The following is a 22866-nucleotide window of genomic DNA, read 5'->3' on the forward strand; positions in this document are numbered from 1 at the left end:
TGAGCTACATTCTGCACAGATCCATGCTGCAGGAGCATTCACAGACAGCAGGTTTTGCTTCAGCAGATGCAGTAAGCAAGAGAACCTGCTATGTCCAAAGCATTCAAGTTTCCAAAGTCTTTATTTCCCTGTTCTACCATACCTCAAATCCCCATGATTTCTGAAAAGCAGCAGTTCTTCCCGGGCAGGTGGCCCAGCCCACACCCACACTCCAACCCCAGCCAGTTTTTGACAGGGTGGAGTCACTTTCACAACAGAAGCCTTGACACACGTTCAGCCCTGAGCACTGCTCTACCAAAACACTTGGAAACAATCTGCCATCTGCTTCATCAGCACACAACTATCACCCTCTTCCCCCAGCACAAACCTGCTACACCAGCTGCTTCTCCCAGCCCTGCCTCCAAACACCCTGGGCAGGAGCAAGCACCTGGAACAGCTTTTGCTTACATTAAGCCAAGAAAACAAGAGGACAGAGCCATTTCTCCTTCTGTTTGTTTATTTGTGATAGAAGAGCAGCCCAATGTGACAGGGCCTGGCTCCTTCACCTCGTCCTCAGGGCCATCAGCATGTTTTGGTTACAGCCAGAGCAGGTGACAGGCACCAGGCCAGGAGAGCTGCTAGCACTGCCCTGCTGAAGGGCAGAGCACATCTTCACACAGGCCCAGTCAGATCCACAGAGGCAACAGGCACTCACTCTTGCACCACAGCTGAGCACACTAAAACCACCTTCCACTATGCTCAGGCTAGGCCAGAGCAGGACTGGTCCCAAGCAGGAGAGCCCAGGAGCTGATTTTAGGGGCACCTATTGCTCTCAAGTCTTGAATTTACAGGAAAGGAAGAGGTCCAAGACTAGGCTGAGCTTGGTCTCCCCCACTCTGGAGCAAGCCACCAGCTGCCATAGAGGATCACGTAAGTGTGGCTTAAGCACACACTGAGCACCCAGCCCAGGCACAAGAACAGCAAGGCAGCCTGGACTTACCATGTGGGGGAAGCCTTTCATGCTTTCACAGCCCCTGCTATGTATTAGGCACAGGCATGTGTACCGTACTGGGCAGGTCTGGGCCCTTAAGTCCCACAAGTACTGCCCCTATGTTCTCCACAGACACCTGGGCACAGATATACCAGGGCAGGACTCCCAGGCTGGGCACACAGGGACCAGAAGGGAAATGCAGCACTGTGGCATGTAACAAAATGGCACAAGGCATCGTAGAGCAGGAGCACTCACACATGAGCTGGCAGTAACAAGCAGCCAGGGACAAATCTGCTTGTCCACACAAGCTCTTGTGAGACAGGGAAGAGGAGAGGGCACCAGGACAGGAAGCAGTCTCTTCTTTTGGTCCTACTCAGAAGGAAATGGCCCCTAGGCAGAAGAGCCAGATGTAGGCACTTGGGGAAAGTTCCTTTGGAAACACTGGAATGGGACTGCAGCCCCACAGCTGTAATGCAGGCAGCTGCCTCTCTGCTCAGCAACACTGAGAAACAGCACAAGCCCTCCCAGGATTAGAAGTGGCCGTTGCTGCTCAGAGCAGAGGGGCTGAGCGTGCAGACAGGGGACAGCAGGACTGGGCACAGGGGTACAACAGTCTGTAGGCACTTGACTTGGCTAGTGGCACCCAGAAGCAGAGGGACAGGTCCCAGCTGCCTCTGCCCCGGGGCTCTCATTGGCTCTGGGAGCACTTTACCCTCTAGTTGGCTTTGACCTTGCCATTGGTGACAGTGCCATTTTCATGGATGCTGCTACCGTTGTGCTGGGCTGCTTCTTGAGCCACCCTGGGCAACCGTTTGCCCTTGGTGTAGGACTGGTACCAAAAGTTGGAGAAGAGGATGAAGAAGATGGTCCCATAAATCCAAATAAGGTGAATGAAGATGGGGAACTGGTATTGGCAGTTGGGCATGAAGTAATACTGGGAGATGTGGACGGAGACAATCACAAACTGTGCCTGGGAGCAAGGCAGAGTAAGAACAAGTTATTCATGGGAATAGGGTCAGGGAACCCACTAGAGACCTTATTTCTAAAGGCAACACCTAGACTCCTTTCCCAGTCTGAAGCAAGAGGTCCTTATGGTGAGGCAGTCAGCAGCAGCTGGAAGAGGCAGGCCCAAGTCTCAGAGCAGCATATGCCTCTCACCCTCCCAACATGGACTGCTGCCCAGGAGCTGAACTGCACCCACACCCCAATCAGGCCAGTAGAGCTATCAGAGGCCCACAGTGGGGCAGAGCTGCTAAAAACTCGGAGCAATATGCTAGAGAAGAGACAACTGCTGGCTGTACCTTTCAAAAGGTACAAAGACTGGCCTGCCCTTCACATCAGGCACATGCTCTGCTCACACAGACTTACCAGCTGGATGGCTGTAATATGCTTCTTCCACCACAGGTACTTCTGAAAGGCAGGTCCTGCTGCTGAGAGCCCATAGTAGAAATACATGACAACATGCACCATGGAATTGATCATGGCATGGAATGAGCCCATTCCCCCTGTTAAGATAGATTTTTTTTTTTTAGTACAAGTCAATACTCCACAGCAATCAGCACTACACAGAGCTACTAAGAGGACAGAAAAAAAAAAAAAAAAAAGTCTCAATATGCTGCAGTAACCCTACCCAATCCATGCACCCAGACAGTTGCCATCCTACCTGGACCAAACTTCGCTCCCCACCACCAGCTCCATGGCAGAACAGAGTGGTGGAAAAGGTGCAGGAATGTGACCTGTTCATTCTTCTTCCGCAGGACAAAGATCACCTGCAATGAAAGCCCAATAAGCATCAAGGACCTGCAGCCCTGGGAGTAGCTAGAGCAGGCTGGGTCACTAATTCAGCATTTGGTCTCAGTGATGCCTCCCTCCCTCCATATTCATTGTTATCACCCATTAGGTCACCCCACAGCTTCCAGAACAGTAGCAAAAGCACCTACCCCAAATACACTGGGCCTCAATTCCCTGTCCAGCAAGTGGTGACAAGGCCTTCTCAGTAACTCACCGTGTCTGTCAGTTCGATGAACTTGGAGAAAACAAAGAGCCAAGCAACACTAACCATCTGTAACAGATTAGGTTAACATTAGAGACCCACTTCAGCCTGAAAAAGCCCAGTGAGTGAAGGGCTTCATACAGTTACCCTGGCATGAAACCAAGGCCCAGAGACTGCATATCCTCTGCCTCAGGAAAGGCAGGAGTTGTGACCCCACTGTCCAAACAGAAGCAATAAAGACCATCCCTACTTATCAGGAGAGGGATAAGAACTCACCCTGAGGGCCTTGGGGTCCTGTGAGAAGTCCACAGGGTCACATCGCCAGGTGTACCCAGTAAGCCACCCTGCCATCAGGAACTGCAACAAGAGCATCATCAGGGTGAGACCTAACACATCACCCACTGCACATCAAGCTCTGCACAGAAGAGCAGGGAACAGCCAGAAAAAGGGCTCTCCATCACCCACACAGCCTGCACACACTGCTTTACACATGCCCGACCAAGCTATTGACAACTCACCTCATAGACTATGTAAAGGGAGAGTCCCACCAGAAAGAAGTTGTATAACACCATGAATTTCTTCAGGTTTAAAGGCTTCCTGTTTGCCATTAGCCGGGGACCCAAGGATAGGACAAAGTAGACATATCCCAGAAGGATGCCCATCACAAGGAATGGAGACTGCATCAGTGGATAATCAGCGATGCGGGGGTCTGCAGAAAGAGGCACAGTGCAGAGCAGTTTGCATCCTCACCCCAGCCCACTGTCATCAGTGCTACTGCCACAGTGGAGGCAAGGGCATGGCAATCCTGTTCTAGGACACAAGTGCAAGTAGGGAAGCAGTCTGGGAGCAGAGGCTGGTGAAGTCAGCCAGACTCAGCACAGTATGGCCTGAAGTCATGCTTCAGGGCAGCCTGGAGATCTGCCCAGGAGAGAACAAATGCCCCAAACTATTTGCACAGGCACTGAGGCAAGACAGCCTCATAACAGGCAGCACAAAAACCCCAAGAGCTGAATCTGTGTGAGGGCAAAGACAGGACGCAATTAGACCCAGGGATGCTTCAGGGATGACAGGCCACCCTCCAGTGCCTCTGGCAGTGAAGCCTGTAGTGCTACCTGTCTGATAGCTGAGCAGAGCCAAACACTCACCTGCTTTCTTCATGAAGTCCTGGTACATAGTCACAATCCCCTCCATGGTGGTGGCAGTATCCCTGTGGAAAGAGGCAGGGAAGATCAAGCAGCTGTTTTCTCAGGAAGGCAGCCTACAGAGCATAGCCCTGCAGATCAGCAAACTCCAAGCACAGTTTTAGACAAACAGTCATGTATCTGACCAATGTTGCTTTCAGCTGATCACACACTGGCATTCACTTTCCAGCTGAGCCACAGACCTCACTTCTCACAGAGCCTGGCCCTGTTTTCCCAGCTCTGCTAGGAACCCCATTATCCAATGTCAGCAGTCCTTCCAAGGCAAGAACCCAGCATTTTAAGCCAGCTAGGAAAGCTTCCAACCTCAGCACTCTATCTCCAGCCCCTTAATCTTGCTCCTACTGTACAAGCTCAAGTATCATCATCCACAAGCACCACAACATTGCCATCAGCATTGGCAGCCATAGCTACTCAGCACACTGCTGTCTGACCCGGTGCAGAGATGCAAGGCTGGTCCACACTCTCCACAGTGCAGTGCCTTCATGATCAGCTTTGGGCTCCTGCCAACTTATTCCCACCAAAGAAGCAGCACACCATCATTGGCATCATCCTCATTACATGAGGAAGGAAATCCATAGGTTCAGAAACAAACATCAGTTTCTGGTGTGAAAGTTCCTGGTTTCACATCCTTGCATAAAACACTCAAGACAAGAAACTACTACCACATAACCTAGTACCTCAGAGGCCAGGTGCATCCTGCTTGGCAATGACACTTCTACTCCTCTTCCAGACAAGAGAAAGCCATACAATGTAAGGCTGCAGGGAGAAAGACTGGTACTCCCCACACTTGCTCAACTTTCTGGTGTGTGTTCACACTGAGGCTATCTGGGCAGACACTCTCCAGAAAAGCAGGAAGGGCCTAGGCTCTTACAGCTGCAGGCAAGTTTGAAACACCCTCACCCATCCCCCTGTGCTCCCAACCTCTGCCCAGCCCAGGATACCAGAGCAGCAGGATGGGAGGCAGAGCACAGGCTCAGCCTCACCTGACTCATCCATCTTTGAGGGAGGCATTCCCCACAGCTACTACCAGACACTCCACCTACCCCTTCCCTCCAAGATGGTGCACAGGAATCACTGCCCACACATGGCCTGGAGAAATGGGTCCCCAGTCCAGTCTGCTCAGGAGGTATATTGCTGCCACCAGCAGGAAGCACATAGCCTCCTCCAGACCAGCAGCCAGGAGGCTGAAGCCAGAGTACCCTTCTTCCCAGTAAGGTCCCCAAGTACTCAGCAGCCACTGCCACCTCAAGTTCTCACCAACCAACACCAGCACTGCTCCTTCAGCTTCACAGCAAGAGGAAGAACTCAGCATCATCTTTGCTGTAGGCAGGATGGCAGCAGACACTTCCCATGCAGAGCTACCAGGCCCCTCTGTGAAAGGCTTTGCCAGCAGTAAACTTCAGGGGGGCCTGGTACACACCATTCTAGCTCACCATTCTCTGCAAATCAGTTTGGCGCAGCAACAGAGCTGGCTCTGTGCCTGCCCAGTCATACCCTCCGCGTTCCTCCAGACTGGGGAGTGCCACCTAACCTCTCTGCAAGGGCAGCACACAGGAAGAGTTCTCCTCCACCTCAATCCTCCAAAAGACCCATGCCACCAAGCAAGGCACCAGAGCAGCCTGCACAGCCATGCAGCCCAAGGAGTTTTGCTGTGTTTCAGAAAGCACAAGAAGGTGCTTCTCTGTAACATCTTGGAGGCAGATGAAGCAACAGGGCAGAGCCCACTTAGGATTGATCCCCACACACATCAGGAGCACCTCAGCAGCAAAATAGATGTCCACCCTCCAAACCCAAGGTTTCAAAGGGCTTAATAGCAAGTAATACTCACTTGTAGTATCACTGTGACACCAGTAGTATTTAAGGTTCTGGGCACTGCCAAGATAATCCACTCTCCACAGCAGCAAAGGCCAGCTAAAAGCGTGGCAGGAACTATTGCATCCTTGAGAGACACTCAAGACCCAGCTGTGGGAAATACAGTAAGTACAAGTGTGGAAAGCTGCTGAGCTTTATGTTGCTTTAATGGCTAAGAGCAAGCACCAAACTTGTCTGTCTAGTTTCAGCTTTCAACCACTACATCCAGCTACACCTTTATTTGCTAGATTGAAGAGCCCTCAAGAGTCAGCTCCCAGCAGAGGCACCTGACTATTCAAGGTCTGTGTTTATCTTATCAAGGTGAATGAGTCAGCCTTACTACAGTCCAGGGCAGAGAAAAATCCTGCCGAGTACTTGCCTATTTCAGGCAGGCTAAGATGAGAATGTCAGCTGTCTTTGAGCTAAAAGCTACATCTCACACTGCAGCAGAACACTTCCACTCGGGCACTAGGCATCACTGACCCCAAGCCAAAGCCTGCAGCACTGGTGAACTAGGACCCCAGCTCAAAACAATTCAGGGTCCATGACAACTATTCCCCCAAGCAGTGGAAAGCCCATTTCAAACCAGGACTAGCACAAAAATCCCCACTAGCATGAAGAGAAACAAGTCCCTCTTATTGCTGTTTTGTGAAGCACATCTGACACTCCTCCAGCCACACATGCCACAGGAAGTTGGGAAGCATTGGACTTGTCCTGAACACAGGCTTTGGGTAGGCACCAAGACTTCTACACCAGGACAGAAAGAGTAGAATTATGCTACAGGCCCTTATGGAAAGGACCTATAAGTTTTTCTCTGTTTCTCTAGGCAGAGCAACATCCTGTCAAATTAAACTAACAGAGCAACCATATCTCCAGGGAAACCCCTGAGGTCTCCAGGTCTTTGCAATGCCTGGCATCTATTCACGCTGGCATGCTACATCATCCTGCATCAAAGAAGCCAAAGTATGCCTTGTTCAGTAAGCAGCTGCAGGTCTGTCTTGCCCTCCTCTGTCCCTCAAGGGGCAGCCACTGGCCTTGGGGTGTTGACAGTTGAGCAGCAGAGTGGGAGTTGCAGGGCAGGCCCAAGAGTTACTTTCACTAGGCGGGGGATGAGAAAGTATACTGGCCTGCCAGCCATGACTGCTCCATGCCCACCTTTCTGCTGCAGGCAGGGGCTTTCCAGCACAGAGCACCAACTGTCCAGGAACCTGAACTCTCCTCTGTGCACAACACCCCTCTGCATTTTGAGAGGGGTTCACCATCCAGACAGGCATCTGCTCTAACTCTGACTGCATTCCACACTACACTGCACATCTCACACTGCAGGTGTTCACAGCTCAGTGGTTGGATCTGTCCTCTCTGCCCATGGGGGACACTTATTTTCCCCTGACTCCTCCTAGATCCTGACCTTCTTAGGCAAGGAGTTGAGAGGAGATGAGGAACCCAAAGCTGAGCCTTGAACAGCTGAAGAGAAACCAAGCAAATAGATTCAAGCATCCCAAATGAGCAGGAGCCCTAGGGGCCTAAACACACCCTGCATGATACAGAGAAACCTTGCAACACATCTCCTATCTCTCAGCAACAGGGAGTCACTTCCCCATGTCAGAGAAAAAGTTCTCACTATTTGCAAGCCCGAGTATCAGGCCACGATCTGCTCCAGTAACCAACATCAAGGATTAAATACTTGCTTACACCAAGCAATGTGTACACTGTGTATTTCCAGCAAGCTACACAGCTAATTAGTGCAACTTCAGCAACAACAGCAAGGCCTTTTATGACCAGCCCCCATCAGACCACAGCACTGTCAGAACTACAACACTGACAGAGACCAGAGCTCGACCCAGTTAGCTTTGTTAACAGCCTTGCAGGGCACACATCTCCCCACACAACAACTACCTGCAAGCAACAGACTCTGCCCCAGACATCGAACACTCCTACTCCTCAGCATTTGGGTCAGAAATCAGTCCTATAATAAGCACAAAAGCAAACACCCTCATCTCCCCACTAGTTTAATTAAAGGCAGCACCAAAACCATCTGGTAGGTGGCCACAGAGCTGCCACCCCAGGGAGAGTTGGCACAGGGCCCTTGCTGAACTGGCTAAAGCAGGCCTGGACCCTGTGGAGTTCCCAGGGAATAGCAGCCCTCAAAGGTCAGGAGATAATCAGTTGGGCAGATGTGAAACTAACTCACATCCCTGACCTACAAGCTGGCATCAAATCTTGCTGCCTGATACAGCTTTGAGCTCCGTCACCTCTCAGGAAGAAAGATCTTCCTCCCCCAGCTCCCCACCATAGCACCTGCCCAGTTGCCTGGAGCTCCAGAAAGTCACTGTGGGGTCCAGCAAGGCCTGCACACAGCCCCACATGCCCATGAACTACACTGCCCTGCAGAAGAGTGGAACTGATCAAGCCAGGCTCTGGCAGCCCCAGGCCAAGCATAGATAGGGGTGTGTACTGCACACACAAGGCTGGCACCACAAAACATCACCACCAAGAGCTGACAGTCACAGCTCCAGAATCTTTCCTGAGCTTATACACAAGTGAATCCAGCAAGATGAGGAACACGAAACTTTATCTGCCCCAAACAACACACAGGCAGCAAGACAAGAGGGAGAAGGAGCCCAGCCAGCCATAAGCTGCACACCCCTGGTTTTTATCAACTCTGCAGTAAAGCACAGAAAACTGAACTGGGATCTCCTCTGTCTGCTGCTCTGTGCCCAATAAAAGGGAGAGGGGCTTGTAACCAGGCAGTACACATTTACTCCACACACAGCATCTCCTAACACCAGCTCAAACACATGCAGCAGAGGCCACTCAAGAGGAGAGCTGTCTATATTCAAGTCCACTTGCATTCCTGCTAATAATTTCAGCCATTCACTGAAAACTCAAGGTAGCATTGTCCAAATGCTTCTAAAGTCATGTTTTTTCCTCAAAAGAAATCAATCTAGAAACGTGCCCATCACCAGCTCACCAGCCACAGAAGACAAGTCTGGCAGGAATGCCACAGCTTCTATGTTTTAAGTGTGGAAAACCATACCAACAGATTAGGGCAGAGCAGTAAAGAGCTCTGCTAGCCTGGCACCTCAGCCCTGAGGACATGGGGCAAACTCTGATTTGCTTTTGAGAACAATCAGTCCCAGAACTCAGTCCACAACATAACTACAAAGACTGCAAGTAAACTTTATCCTAGCACCACCAGAAAAGTTTTCCTATTTGAATCCTATCCACTGGTCACTTCCTCTGGCTCACCTACTTTATGCTGAGTGTCAAAGGACATGGCCAACACCTGGTACCATGTGTTCTACACCAGCATATTCTGAAGTCAGTACAGGAGGTTTGTGCTAATATAAGGGATGCAAATTCTCAAAGTTGTGATATGTAACAGCTCTTGCAAGAGCTGCCATTGTAACCAGTGTGGGAATCCTACTGGCTGGCTGCTGCTCCTGGCACACTGGTCCAAGTGGCAGGAAGTGTCCTGCCTGAAGTTGAGCAGTTTCCTCATCTTCACCAAGCGTGTGTTAATACCATACCACTCTCTCACAAAGTGGCTGCAAAACCCTGAGGCCTTTGGATAGCATCCTACAAGCAGATTAAGTTCCTCACTTCCCATGCTCACTGGCAGGAGGAAAAGCAAGAAGAGACTCCCAGATTAGCAGGAAAGCTCTGACTGACAATCAGTGTGGGACCTCATGAGCTTCCAGGGAAAGAGGACACCCATTGCAACAGTATACTTGTATAATAGGAACCTTGTACAAAAAACAAGGCAGATGATCAGATTTCTAAGTCCCACAAGAGCATACCTTGCAGTAAGAGGTTTAATATGCACAGCTACTTTTTTCCAGGGGCAGCACCTCCCCAAGCTGTTAAAAGCAGGTTTACTCCTTATCACATTCAAAGCTGGTGGCTGCATATTCAGATTACACATATCAGTAGAGACGAGAGCAGTCAGAGAAAAAAAAAAAACACAAAAAACCAGAAAAGGCAATATCAGGCAGAAAAATCTGACATAGCAAGGAACAATGGAATAAAGAAGTGAAGGAAGAAAAAAATGTGAGATATAAACAAAACTAGAAAATAAGGTATTTCCTTTCTGAGCTAACCATATCAATCTGTGTCACTCCCTCATATACCACCAGGTGAAAGGGGAAGGTAGAGATGGTTGAGCTCCCTCTCTGAAGTGAAGGCACCCAGCAGCCCCCCCCAAAATACACAGACCACACTCAGGAAGGACAGAACTAGGCAGATGACAAGAGGGCAGGCAGGGCTACATTGAGCAAGACCAGCTTATAACACCTGCATCCAAAATCAGGTCAAGCCTTCTAAAGCCACCTAGTAAAGAATCAGAGTACCCCTATCTGGAGGCAGGACAGGCTGTACCACAGCATTCACCTCTGGTTTTAATCACTACGCAAATGCCTCAATACAAGGCTTCACCTCTGTTCTCACAGCCCTGGCTGCAATCATGACACAGTAATGATTAGCGTGCTCTGCACCATTCAGACCTGTGCATTAATTAGACAGGCACATCCAGACAATATGGACATTAAAATCTACAAAGCAAGATGCAGAAAAGAAAGATTCACATATTCCCTTCAACAGTTTTATCTGGACTATTTAAGAAGCCCAGGTGTGAACCCAGAGCCACTTCTCAACAAGACAAGGGGCCACAGCCTGGAACTTCCCATGACAGCAGCTTTGGGTCCTGTACCCTCCACACCAAGAAGGCAGTGCAGACATACAGTATTCTAACAGGAGAGCAGGATGTACTGACAGTATGCAGATGCCATTCTGCTGTAGCATGGCATATGCACCTAGAACCCAAATTTAATGGTTACCACATTCAAGCAGGTTCACAGCCTTCCAAGCACAAAGAAAGTGAAGCATGAAGACTGGTTATCTCAACATAGGTGTAGACTGACCACTCAAAGTCAGCACACTTGCTTCTACTGCCGTACAGACAGGGAAAGCCTCTTAAGGTTAAACAGAAGTAGCAGGAGGTATAAAATCTGTGTGTGCACAGAGCAAACTTTAAACTATAAGACAACGGCAGCTGATCTGATCCACAGGGAAAGAGCACTCCTTGCAAAAAAGCTGGAGAACTTGCTGCCAGTGACAGCTCACCACCCTAGTCCATCCCAGAATGGAGATTAGACCCTATGACACACTAAGGGAAATCAGGAAACTTCAGACCGCCTCCATCCTCAAGCCACTAAAGGCTCAGAATGCAAACAGTCAGATGGTGGGGTATAGTCTGTGGCAGCTGTAACTTGTCATCTCAGCAACAGCAGCCCCACAACTCCTGCAGGGAAGAGTCCTGGCTCCTGGGGACTGTCTCCTCCCTATAAGAGCCCAAGCTGCCTCACCTGTTTGACTGGAAAGAACCAGACTTTCCAGCCCAAGTACTCCCACCATCTGACACCTGGTAAGGCACACAGTACCACAACTCCAACACAAAAGCACAGAAACACAGAACATCTCTTGGACCATCACAGGCACCACTCCCCGTGTTCCTTGTAAGCATCTCAGGCTGAGTGTTCACTGTGCCATAACCCCCAGCAGGAAAGGAGAAAGCATTCACCTGGAACATTCAAGGACAGTGCCCAGTCAAGGACCTGCTTCTGACATCACCTTCAGAAGTTCTTCAGGGTGCAAAGCTTTTCTCCACCAGGAGAGAAAGGAGACACTATGCAACTTCAATAAGCTCCCTTATTTTTTATCTTTAACATATGGTATGAGACCTCTAGGTCAGAGTGAGCTTTTACTTCCAAGTCTGTTTTAACAGTATTTTCTGTCATTACACGTCTTCCCTGAAAGACCACATAATGCCCCCCACCAACTGACTTTCAGGACAAAAATAATAATACAACATAAGGCAAGACCACAGAGGCCCAGGCTGTGTGGGTGGCATAGCTCAATCCCCGCAGCAAGATGCAGTAAGCAGATGCTGCAACAGCTGGCATCTTGCTATTTCTCATAGGAACAGGCTGTTAGCAGCAGCTTACACGATGAGCTAGAGGGGCTCCCTAGGACAGAGATAAGGCACAGCAGTCTCAGCCAAGCCCCAAGGTCTCAGCCAGCTGTTTGACTCTAAACTGTCCTCAAGAAGCTGCCCAGCAGGTCTGGTGGGAAGGTCAGCTCCATCCAGATAGGAATCTGCCCTGACTGCATTCTAGTAGAAGAGAAGGTGGTCAATTTGGGACAGCACAGCAGGATAGATGCACTGCTGCACAGGCAAGCCTGGCCTTCAAGAGGGGAAGAGGTGCTCAGAGGGAATATACTGGCAGGTAAAACATACAGCGTCATCCCATACTGCCCACTGAGCATAGGAAGGGTATTCACCCCACTTCTCCCTCCCTACCTTAAAGTCTTCAGAGCCAGCATGATCATTCACAGGGAAAGCATCTGAGAGAACATCTGCAGGCAGCAGCCCAGGCACTGAGGCAGAGACTGCCACCCCCAAAAGCTTTGCCTCTTGTTGCAATGTCTAGGATGCTGCCTCATTTAGTCTGTTACAATGTAAAAAAATAAGTAGCTTTCCCAGCTTCCCATTCCTTACAACAGAGGAACTGGCCCACCTAGAGATCTACAGACCAAGCCCTGTACTGCCAGTGGTTACCGAGCCCGCACTGGTCCAGGAAGCGCAGACTCCTGTTCACGACCATACCAGTGCCAGGTGAGCCCGAAGCCAAGCAATTGCTGGCACCAGGGGGGTGACAGTGACCTCCTCCGCCTCCTGCCACCGCGTTCCAGAGCGAGGGCCAGCGGGAGGCCGAGCACCTACACGAGCCGCCGCTCAAAGCTGACATTGTGTCGAAGCAGCGGGGGAGGCCTGGTACTGCCACCCTGCCCGGAGGAGGAGGGAAGAGCCATCTGAATGGTTACATTGATGCCGAGAGCTGGTTAAAACGAGAGCTCCCCAGCCGCCGGGGGCTGCTCGAGCCCCGTGCAGAGAAGCCGCAGGAGAAGACAGCCCTCGGCTGCTCAGCGTACCTGCAGCTCTCAAACCCGGCGCCCAGGGCAAGAGCCGGGTAGACCCCCGCTCAACCTTGCTACCAGCCCTGCGAATCCCTCCGGCAAAGGCCCCGGCCTCGCTGCCGCCGGAGGGAGCGCCGGGTCCCCCCCGCCCGGGCGGTTCCCGGCCCGGCTCGGGTGTGACGCGGACGGGCCCGGAAGCGGGGCCGCGGCCCAGCGGGGCCTGCGCGGCTGGGAAGGGCCGCAGCGGGCAAAGAGAGGCCCCACGCCGCCGCCACGATGTGTGGGGGTTCAGCCACCTTTCAGCGAGCCCGCAGGGCTGCTCCGCTGCCTGTGGAGCTGGGACAGTCCCGCCAAAACGCCAACAAGGCGATGCCGATCCCGTTCCTCAGGCTGCGCAGCCACCGGTCCCTGAGCTGGGAAGCGGACGTACCCTGGGCTCGGGCCGCCGGCCAGCAATGGGGAGGCAGCCCCGTCACGACCGGGACCCAGCGCGGCCTCTGGCAGAGACCTGCGGGGGGAAGGTCGGTGTTTGTGCCACGGCACACAGCGCGGAGGGACAGTCCTTCCCCCGGCCGGGAAGGCATCCCAGCCTCGCACAGAGGCTCCGGCTCTGCACCGAAGGAGAGCAGCCGACTGCGGGAAGGGAACTGCACCCTTCCTTGGCACAACGGGTGCGCTGGGGCAGCGGCACCAGGCTGTGAGCCGAAGGGCAGAGCGGCTCTTCACATAGCCCGGACCCCACTGCTTTTAATGGGATATAAAAAAAAAAAAAAAAAAAAAAAAAAAAAAAAAAAATATATATATATATATATCAACGACTCAACTCGGAGTCCACTTGTGTCACTCCGTCTGACACGGGCAGCTTTATACATCTATGGACTTGCCACACGGTACTGCCGGTAGCCCCCTTTCCGGGAGGGGTGACAGCCTCTAACAGCCGCACCCAGCGTGATCACCCGCCAAGGGCACGTCACAGCATCACAACACCCATCCCACCATCAGACCATCGCCTCTCCCGACGCGGCTCTCCACCCCTGTGGTGAGGAGACACCACGCGCCTCCTCCTAGGGCCATGAGCATCCCAGGTGACGGGAACATGGGCAAATACACATGCCCATGCCTCCAACAGGCTAGTTAACAGGTGCCAAGACAGCACATGGCTTCCCGGGGAGGGACCCGGCATTCCTAGCAGCAAAGCTTAATCCCCCCTAAAGCAGCTGAACCCTGCTAAGGCCCCCCCAGCACCCTCCTGCTCTGCAGCCACCTTCCGAAGCCCCCTCAGCACACCCCAGCAACCAGCCTCGACCCACCGCTATCCTCGGACACCTCCAACCAAACTCCCCTCTCGCAGACATCCCCAAGGACCGCTGGGACAGACCAGACATGACATGCCCAGCCAGAAAAGAGCGGACCCCACACCCTCCACCCCACGGCCACCCGCACTCACCGCCAGCCGCACCCCGCTCTACGGCCACCACGGCCGCCCCAGCCATTAAAGAGGGAAGCCCCGCCCTGCTTCGCTGCCGATTGGCAGAAAGTGCAGAGCTCCTCCCCCAGGGGAGTCAGGGCCAATCGGCGAGCCCGCCGCGTCCCGCCCGTTCCGCGGGCACGCCCACCGCGGCGGAGCTCGAGGGGCCGGGGCTGCGGAGGGAGCCGGGCGGCGAAGTGGAAAATGGCTGGGAAAGCATGCGGGTTGGGGCAGGGTCAGCGTGCGGTACAAAGGACTGGCTGGAGGGTGGTGCTGACGGCATGACAGAGACCCGTACAGGTCCATAAACCGGCAGCTCATGGGCTTTTTTTCCCCGCCTCGTGACACTGCAACGGGCGCCGGGAATTTTCGGACACACCGGGCAGAACCCAGAGACGCCGGCTCTGACCGCGTGCAGCTTCCAGAGTGTTTCCAACCTGTGGCGCCTTCACAGCCATGATAACGTGCATCCTAAAAAGTGGCCGGGAATTGACTTGCGCTCGTCTGGTCTGAAGGTGTTTTCAGAACTCACTATTCTAATTGTTAGGAATCATCTTCTCATTTCCAGCTTAATTTGATGCACGGCTGGTTAATAAACATTTGTTCCCGTGCCAATGTTGTAATTTATCTCACCCACGTCCTGCCTTGGTGTTCATACTACGGTGTATTTGGAGACTGCAATCATCTCCCTCTCAGCCATTACAGGGAAGAATAAACAAGTTTTTCCAGCATTTTCTTACTAGTCTGCCTGTCCCTGCACCTGATGCCATAGTAGCCCTTTTTGCTGTACTGCTGTTCACATTTCCTCTCCTGAAGATGGGTGACCAGGAAGAGTTGCAGACTTGTGCTCACCTAGTAAGAATTTCCCATCTGGCAGGGCTGTATTTGCAAAGGCAGGTAGGTCAGTGTCTCTTCTGGTGACTTTCTTGCCCTTTTTTAATGGTACAGCATTCTTTTACTTTCCCCTACACTGTTAATGCACTACAACATTCTGATTTCATCAGATCACACCTAATATTTGTGCCAGTCCTTAAAGAAATTAATTTATAAAAATATCCACAAAGTACCTCCGTAGTAACCTGTGTGTCCTGATCTGGTCCTTTTTCTCAGTCTTTGCTTTCATCTTGACCTTAACCATTCCTTCGCACGTGGAATTCCTGTGTTTGTTTCTGCCCAAACATCTACCACAGTTGCTAATTGGTCCCAAGGTTCAGAGCTGCTTCCTTGGAGTCCACACAAGGCCTATAGCTATATAGAAAGGGATTTTTTTTTTTAAACTATCAAGTTAGATGACATAATAAACTTTATTCTATCCTCCATTTCCTGCCTGTGCTGTGTTACTCTTTAACTGGATACTGTTAACCCCAGACTGGAAGAGCCAAAGCAGTCTGGATCACTTTTTCTCCCTTGTTAAGAATAGGTATCAGCCTTGTTTGTTAGTCTTCACTTCTCTCCTTTTTTGTCCTCCTTTTATTTTGCAACATTTCTGCTTTTTTTATTTGATTTGTGGTCCATTTCAGTGGAAACCTTTTTATGTAGTTTGTAATGAAATTAGAGATCAGTGGATTCCTTCATACTCACTAGTACTGGATTCTTTTCTACGTCTCATTGCTTTCTCCAAGCATTCCTTGTATCCTCTGGATCCACCCTTGCTGGCAGGCTTGTCAGGCTCTAACAACGAGCCCCAAATTGCTCAGCCCAGCCTCTTCCTGCTATTGGAATTAATTTCCAGGTCACTCTCTTTTCTTCTGCTCCAAACACAATTTATTTCTCCTCTCTTGGTCCTGGATTCTATTTCCCTGTTGTGTCTGCCACCTCCACCATTATTTTTGTGTGGTATTTGCTCATTTGGTTTTCCTTTGTACTGCACTTTCTGCTTCTCTCCCGAATTCTCCAATACATCAAATAGATTTTACCATTTTATTTCTCCTCCATCCATTGGTTCTTCTTTTCATACTCACTAGCTTTGATGGGTTCCCTTTGTCTGCATGTTGGCCTTTGTTTACTTCTCACGCTCAGTGTGTGTCTGAGTTCCTTGGTGTTCACCCTTCTCACAACATTCATGGTGCTGCAGTAGCCTGGGCAGGAGCTCCAGCTGGGGCAAGGACCCTGCTCCCTGTAGGGACACGGATGTGGTGCTGTGCTGTCCAAGGGGGTGATGCAGGGTCCCCACCTAAACCTTAGGGACAGGCCTTCAGCAAGGATTTGACTAATCTGCTACATGTTGTGGATCTGGGTTTCTGCCACAAGAACACATAGCAAATAAAATCTCTCAAAAGTAAGGGAGGTGGGGGAGACAAGCTATGTGACCTGTTGTGTAAAGCCTGATTTTCCCAAAGTGTCTTGGGACAGAATCTTTTATAGCTGGATAATCTTCTGCTTCCACCTTGAATTCTGCCCATCTGACCTGAAATTTGGGAGAGAGAAGCTGTTCACAACCAGCCAAGCGTGTCACCCTGACTGCAGTCGGGACCACCAGACCAGAGATGATCCTGTCACATGCCTGCACGGGGGAGTCCTGCCTGCGCTAGCCATTCCTGCAGCTGGCAAAGCCCCACAAGTCGTTAACTCTTCACCTGCAATTCAGGAAACAGCCTGGGCTGCACCAGGCTCCAGTTTGGAAAAGCTGAAGCTCCTTCCTCTGTTTCTTATCCTTGAGAACAACACACTATTTTCACTCTAGTGAGGATCCTTCTTAGCATGGGGATCCAATCAGATGGAGGTGGGTGGGAGACTCTGCATTCTTCCTTTGCACTGTTCCCTCTACCAGTCCTTGTCTTTCGCTTTCTCCTTGCTCCTTGCAGAGCCAAGTGCACCTCTCTTTCCCCTCATGGCTCTGCCCTGGTGCAAAAAGCAGGTGTGGGCTAGTGTAACTTGCTGAAGGCACAAGTACTGAAGCCATTCTCAGTGCACACAATTACCAGACTATCAGATGGGAAGGTCTGTAAGAACTAAGCAATGGAAAAGGAGTGGAGTTCATTAAGAGGTTATGACCTCAGGGATTAGTAATCATAATTTTTTCTGCATGTAATGAGAGATGCTGGTGCAGTGTTGCACCTTTTCTGGTGCCAGTCTTGAAGACTGATTTAGGCTCACCATGCAGCTGGGTGGGGAAAAGGGAGGTTGCAGTCTCTTCAGGTGTCAAGTTTCCCAGTTTTCTGAGAATTTAGAAATTCTAAAAATTCTTATTTTCTGGGGAACTAAAATATCTTTTTTGATCATGCCTGGTTTATATAGTAAATTTATTTACTCTTATTCAATTAATTTATAACTACAAATGTATTTTTTTAAATAAATTGATAAATAGAATGGTGAGAGTTTTATTTGGCAGAAACATTTACATCATTCAACTTGAGAAATCTAAAAGAAAATTAAAACTTCAAAGGAATTTAGTGAAATTAAATACATGAACAATTTGCCCTGTAATTTTTCAGTAATGCATTTGGCACCTATAGTAAATTTACACATCTGACTACACTTGAGGAGTAGAATCTTGAGAAGATGATTTACAGATCCTCCCATCCTTTTCTATTCAATCCTGACAAACCAAAGATTTTGCATGTGATCAGATAAAAACGCTGAATGTAGACTGGCCCTCTAATGTTGTTTTAACCTTCTCCCTTTCCCTGAGGTAGGGCTCTAAAGCACTATCAACCATAAATTATTGCTGCACACTTTCTCTGTGGCTCCATGGAAAAAAAAAAATGATGCTCACAATCACAAAACATCCAAGAAATGCTCCTACAACACCTCTGTCTATACTGAGAGAATCAGAAAAGGCTTTCATGGTGACTAAAAGTGGTGAGAGATGGCACCACTTGGTTCTATTAAATGCCATCATATCACTCTGCAATTTCAGTAAATGAAGGTGGGCAGGTAGGCCATGCCTGGGCATGTGTTGCTCAGGCTGATGTGTTGCCTCGTTTCACGGCTGATATCAAGATTAAGTGACTCATATTGTGCAAAATTTTGTATGCTATTTGTGCTGATTATATTGTAGTAGCAGTAAAGCCCAATTACCCCATCACTGTGGCCCTTGCCCCTTAAGCGAAAAGAAATGCTTTCATTCCTGGAATCGGAGGTCCCTGTAAGCCCCTCAAACTATCACCAAACAACCCTCAACATTTCTGTAGCCAACAGGCATGAAATGACCCCGCTGACAGCCCTGTTGTAACATGACACGGTAGTTTCACATTGAAACTCACCTGCGAGAAGGCATTCCGTGAGATGAAAGGAGGGGTGGAAGCATCAGCCATCACCCGCAAGCCTACCGGCACTGCGGTGCTGCACCGGAGCTTTGACGGCAGACTTTCACCCCGGTGTGTATAATTGCTGGACTTTGCCTACCAGCCGGGGTGGGCAGCACGTATGACTGTTGTTTCCTGCTGGGACAAGCATTCTTTGTCAGCTGCATAGCAGTCTCTCCAACATGAGCCTGACATCCTCCTCCATGGGCTGGCAACATCAAGCCAGCAATACAGGACACCATGGGATCCTCCACAGATGTGCCAGAAGTCTCAACCCACCCTGGACCTGTTAAAGCATCCTTATTTGTTCCTGTGGCCTATAGGAAAATCTTATGGAATAATGGTACTTATTTCAAATCCAACAAATCATGGGGTGGGGGAAGGGAAAGAAGCAGAGCAACAGCGAGGTGTCTGAGGATACTAAAAGCCCAGAGGAGCCCATTCTTCAGTGTCTCTGCATGGCAACAGGCATGGCAGGGCCACCTCAAGGCCCAGCGTGGACTGGCAGGAGGCTGGAAAGGGTCAGGAGGTCTGAAGGTTCCAGCACATGCAGCTCAACAGGAATCCTTGATTACTGTGCAAGTATTGGGGACTGGCCACATGCAGTACACCTCAGCAGAAAACCACGGGAGCTCTGGTAGGGACCTGGAAACTGCCCCTTCTCAGGGACCTTTCAAGGCTGTCTCATGGGCAGGTGCTCCTGAAGAGAGAAAATGCAGGTGATGAGAAAGCTATGGTCCTGCACATCCCCAGAATCCCCTTTCCATACAGTCATTTCATTTTACCTCTGATTTAAAGCCCACAGGAGTTGATAATCTCTGGCAATCTGTCCTGGACTGCCTGGAGCCTAAGAGAGCAGCTTGGCAAAGCTGGGTGACTTCTTCACTCAGGCAGTTGGGATTACAGTCAGATTTGGTGACTTGGCACCCATATATCATGCTCCATAACTGTGCCCCAGGGCTGTCCTCCTAACTTGTGGAACAGCAATGCCATGCAGCTCCATGGAATAGGCAAAAGTAGAAGAAAAAAACCCTCCCAAGTGCTCCAGGCTGTGCTGGGGACTTTCCTGAGAAGACTTTGCTTTGATCTGAAGTGGCCACAGAGTCCTCAACAGAGGCTGCCCAGGGCAGGGCTCCCAGGTGCTGCACCTTGGCCATGGGGCAGTGGGGTGTGAGCTGCCAGGCATCAGGCTGAGCACGTTGCTGACCACTCTGCAGGGACTAAGCCATAGAAAGGATATTGTCAGAGCAGAGGATTGTTCTGGGAGAGCAGGCTGCACAAAGAGGAATTGTTCTGCCATGAAATGAGGCCATGTTTAGCTCCAGCCAGGGCTGGGCTTTGCCAGCCTGTCTGGGCTGCAGGCTAACAGGGGATACTGTCCTGCCTGGCATCTTCTCTACTTCTGAGGTTGTCCACTGGTACAGTCAGTAGCATAAGCACATACCCTAAGACCCATGGTGAGTAGGGAGAAAAAGGAAATTGAGGGATAAGAAAGCTTGTGCCAGGTCTGCCATGGCCTCCTGCACCTGCCTGGCAGGGCCAAGGGGTGCAGGAGAAGCGGAGAGCAGCAGTGGGGCAGCTCCCACAGTAAGGACCTGCACTGTTTCTCCCAGTGACAGGTATATACTCACCTCTCCATAAAGAGTTGTTGATGGCCTCCCTGAATGTGTGAGGGGACAGGCATCTTGCACCTGAGTTCCAGCAAGACACACCAGAGAGCAGAGGACACAAAGAGGCAAGGGACAGGGAGCTACATGCTCAAAATGTGGGTTGGAGCACTCCTATAATTTCCTATTGGTTTTACTCCCTGTGTGAGTGAATACCAGCATTAAAAAGCAATGGTGGATGCACCCACAGAAACATTCTGTGAGTCATTATTTCCTCGGCAGCTTCAGTGGGGTTCCGCTGCCCAGTGCTGTCCGGCTCCTCCTGCCCGCAGCCCCGGTGCTGCCCGGCTCCTCCTTCCCGCAGCCCCAGGGCTGCCCGGCTCCCTGCCCAGCCCACGCTCTGCACGCGTGGGAGCTCCCGCACAGCCCCACGTGCTATCAAGTCACGACCTGATGCATTGTTCTGTTGACTGGAGCAAAACAGGCTGTGCCATGATGACGGCGACGATGCTGATGATGATTGACACCGTTTCTACTGCTGTGATGCCCATGAGAACCTAAATACACAAAAATAAGACAGCCAAAATTGGTTTCACAGCCCCACTTACACAGAACATGGTTCTCAGGGGGATGCAAATCGTTCCTGTATTAGCTACTACCCTGAGCTCTTAGGGCAGTGCTTTGAAGCTACAGCAGAGCAGGAGACAAGAGCCATCTCTCTCATATCACACAGCAGGACCCCGTTCAAAGCGAAGTTCCCGTGGGAGCAGCACACCTCTGTGCTGCATGCCAAGGTGGGCAGAACCCAAGGCTGGCCACAGTCCGTGGGATGAGTGGGATGGCGCTGGGAGACTGACACATCCCACCAAAGCCAACTGGCAACAGACATAGAGGGGAGAGGTCTGTGTTCAAAAGAGGAACATCCTGGGAAATGCTGCAGCTTTGAAATAACACCTATAGACAGCAATGCCCCAAAGCATGGCCTTTACCCCGGTGTATGGCCAGCAAACACAAAACTTAATTCAAAAGTACCCTGGGGCACAGTCTTTACTCAGAGGAAAGGAGCTGACATATCAGGCAGGACTTAGCACCCACTGTTATTTCAGTGCAGAAATTGCTTGGACATGACGGCAGCAAAGGGAGAAGCCTTACAACAAGCAGGTAAATCAGTGACAGGATCTGAGCAGTAGTGATAAAATAGCTGCTGCAGGAACTACAGCTCTCAAACCCCTGACTTTGGAAAATATGCACCTCAGTCAGAAATGTACACACAGTAATTTCCTTTCTTTAAAAAACACACACCAAAAAAAAATAAAAAGGACAAAGGCTTCTACTTCAGACGAGCCAGACAGCATGCTTTGCATTACTCTCATGTACAGGGTTACCCCTAAGGAAATTGCAGAAGGTTTTCATTAATTTCTAAGTGCAGGTTTCCACCAAGGCGGTGTTCCTGGATCCAGCCAGAGAGCTGTAGTATCATAGGGACAATAAATAAACTGTGCAATCACATCAGCTTGAACTATTTTTATGTATTACAAATACATCCAACCATCCCATTTCTTGAGCATGAGCTTTTACAACCACAGCACTCTGTGAGGTACAAAGTGGTAACATTTTATGTATAAGATAGTTGAAAATTTATTGCACTTGCATGGAAGGAGGAGATCCATGGGATTTTTCGAAACCACCTGTATATTCATTTGTAGGCACCAGCTGTCATACAGACAGGCTCTGCCTCTCCTGGGGCCACCAGGCTGGTGCAGGGAACCTGGGGAAAAGCATAGACCCAGAATGGGGAGTTGTTTCCACCACTTGGCCACTTACCCTTTGTGCCTTTGACTTCTTTGAGCTCTTCAGAGGTCAGTTAAGATGCACCTTTTGCTGCTGTTTCCATGTGTTTGTCTCTCCTCTGTGAGCTGCAGGTGATGCTGCTTTGGAAACAATTCAGATTAAAAAGTTGGCTGGACACCCTTTGGCAGCACTCACCCCATTATCTTGCTTCTTAGCATAAAAGTGCTCTGGCTTTCTCAATCCAACCACCACAAGACTTATCCTTTGGTACCAGATGTTTCTGGCAGAAAGATCCTATCCTAGCAGGAGGATGGAGACCAGCCCCACAGCCCACCCCGAAACCCTGCCTTACCTGTAGTGTGGAGTGTGGAGAGCTGAAGAGGTTCGCTTTTCTGTCCCCTGTCTCTTCAGCTGCTTCTTCCCTCACACCTCATGTACTTCACTTCCACTATAAAGGTTTCATGACACCCACTTAAAGATCTGTAGGTTAAAAAAACAAACAAAAGTGTTATGTTTTCTTGTTTAAACAAAAGCAGACATCTGTGTGCACATGGCTGCTTGGGGATGGGACAAGAGAACAAACAAGCAGCAGGTGTTTGTCATGCTGATCCCTGGATGAAGAGAGCTGCAGGGAAGTGGTGGCACCACTCTGAGCTTCATGGCTCCCAGAGATGATGCAGCCCAGGGCAGCAGCAGGACAGGCTGTGGGCATGACCCAGCATGGCTGCATGTGCAATACACACTGGGAACAGTTGGCCTGTG

General features: G+C 50.4%; 1 protein-coding gene across 6 annotated transcripts; it reads right to left on the reverse strand.

Annotated features, from left to right (window-relative positions):
• Positions 1 to 272: 272 nt before the first annotated feature.
• Positions 273 to 22788, reverse strand: ELOVL1 (ELOVL fatty acid elongase 1). Of its 6 annotated transcripts, none has more exons than XM_062497116.1 (11): positions 22457 to 22788; positions 22138 to 22241; positions 19492 to 20870; positions 18665 to 19406; positions 4109 to 4170; positions 3482 to 3672; positions 3240 to 3320; positions 2976 to 3032; positions 2634 to 2739; positions 2339 to 2475; positions 273 to 1940 (listed from the first exon to the last, which is right to left on the reverse strand). In XM_062497116.1, exons 4-11 carry the CDS (start codon positions 18706 to 18708, stop codon positions 1686 to 1688), a joined length of 933 nt encoding a protein of 310 aa, XP_062353100.1. In that variant the 5' UTR covers positions 18709 to 19406; positions 19492 to 20870; positions 22138 to 22241; positions 22457 to 22788; the 3' UTR covers positions 273 to 1685. The 6 variants fall into 6 exon arrangements, with proteins under 6 accessions (XP_062353100.1, XP_062353101.1, XP_062353102.1 ...); XM_062497117.1 differs by having other exon boundaries at positions 18665 to 20870; positions 22457 to 22584; positions 22688 to 22743; XM_062497118.1 differs by having other exon boundaries at positions 18665 to 20870; positions 22138 to 22244.
• Positions 22789 to 22866: the final 78 nt, after the last annotated feature.

Source organism: Cinclus cinclus, chromosome 8 (assembly GCF_963662255.1).
Source record: "Cinclus cinclus chromosome 8, bCinCin1.1, whole genome shotgun sequence".
NCBI lineage: Eukaryota > Metazoa > Chordata > Aves > Passeriformes > Cinclidae > Cinclus > Cinclus cinclus.

Excerpts from the sequence above, each read along its gene's own strand:
- ELOVL1 (XM_062497116.1), bottom strand. The coding sequence starts at position 18,708 with ATGCTTCCACCCCTCCTTTCATCTCACGGAATGCCTTCTCGCAG. Across the intron at positions 3,321-3,481 it reads CCCTTTACATAGTCTATGAG|TTCCTGATGGCAGGGTGGCT; the intron begins GTGAGTTGTCAA and ends CTCTTGTTGCAG. Across the intron at positions 1,941-2,338 it reads ATATTACAGCCATCCAGCTG|GCACAGTTTGTGATTGTCTC; the intron begins GTAAGTCTGTGT and ends CCTTGCTCCCAG.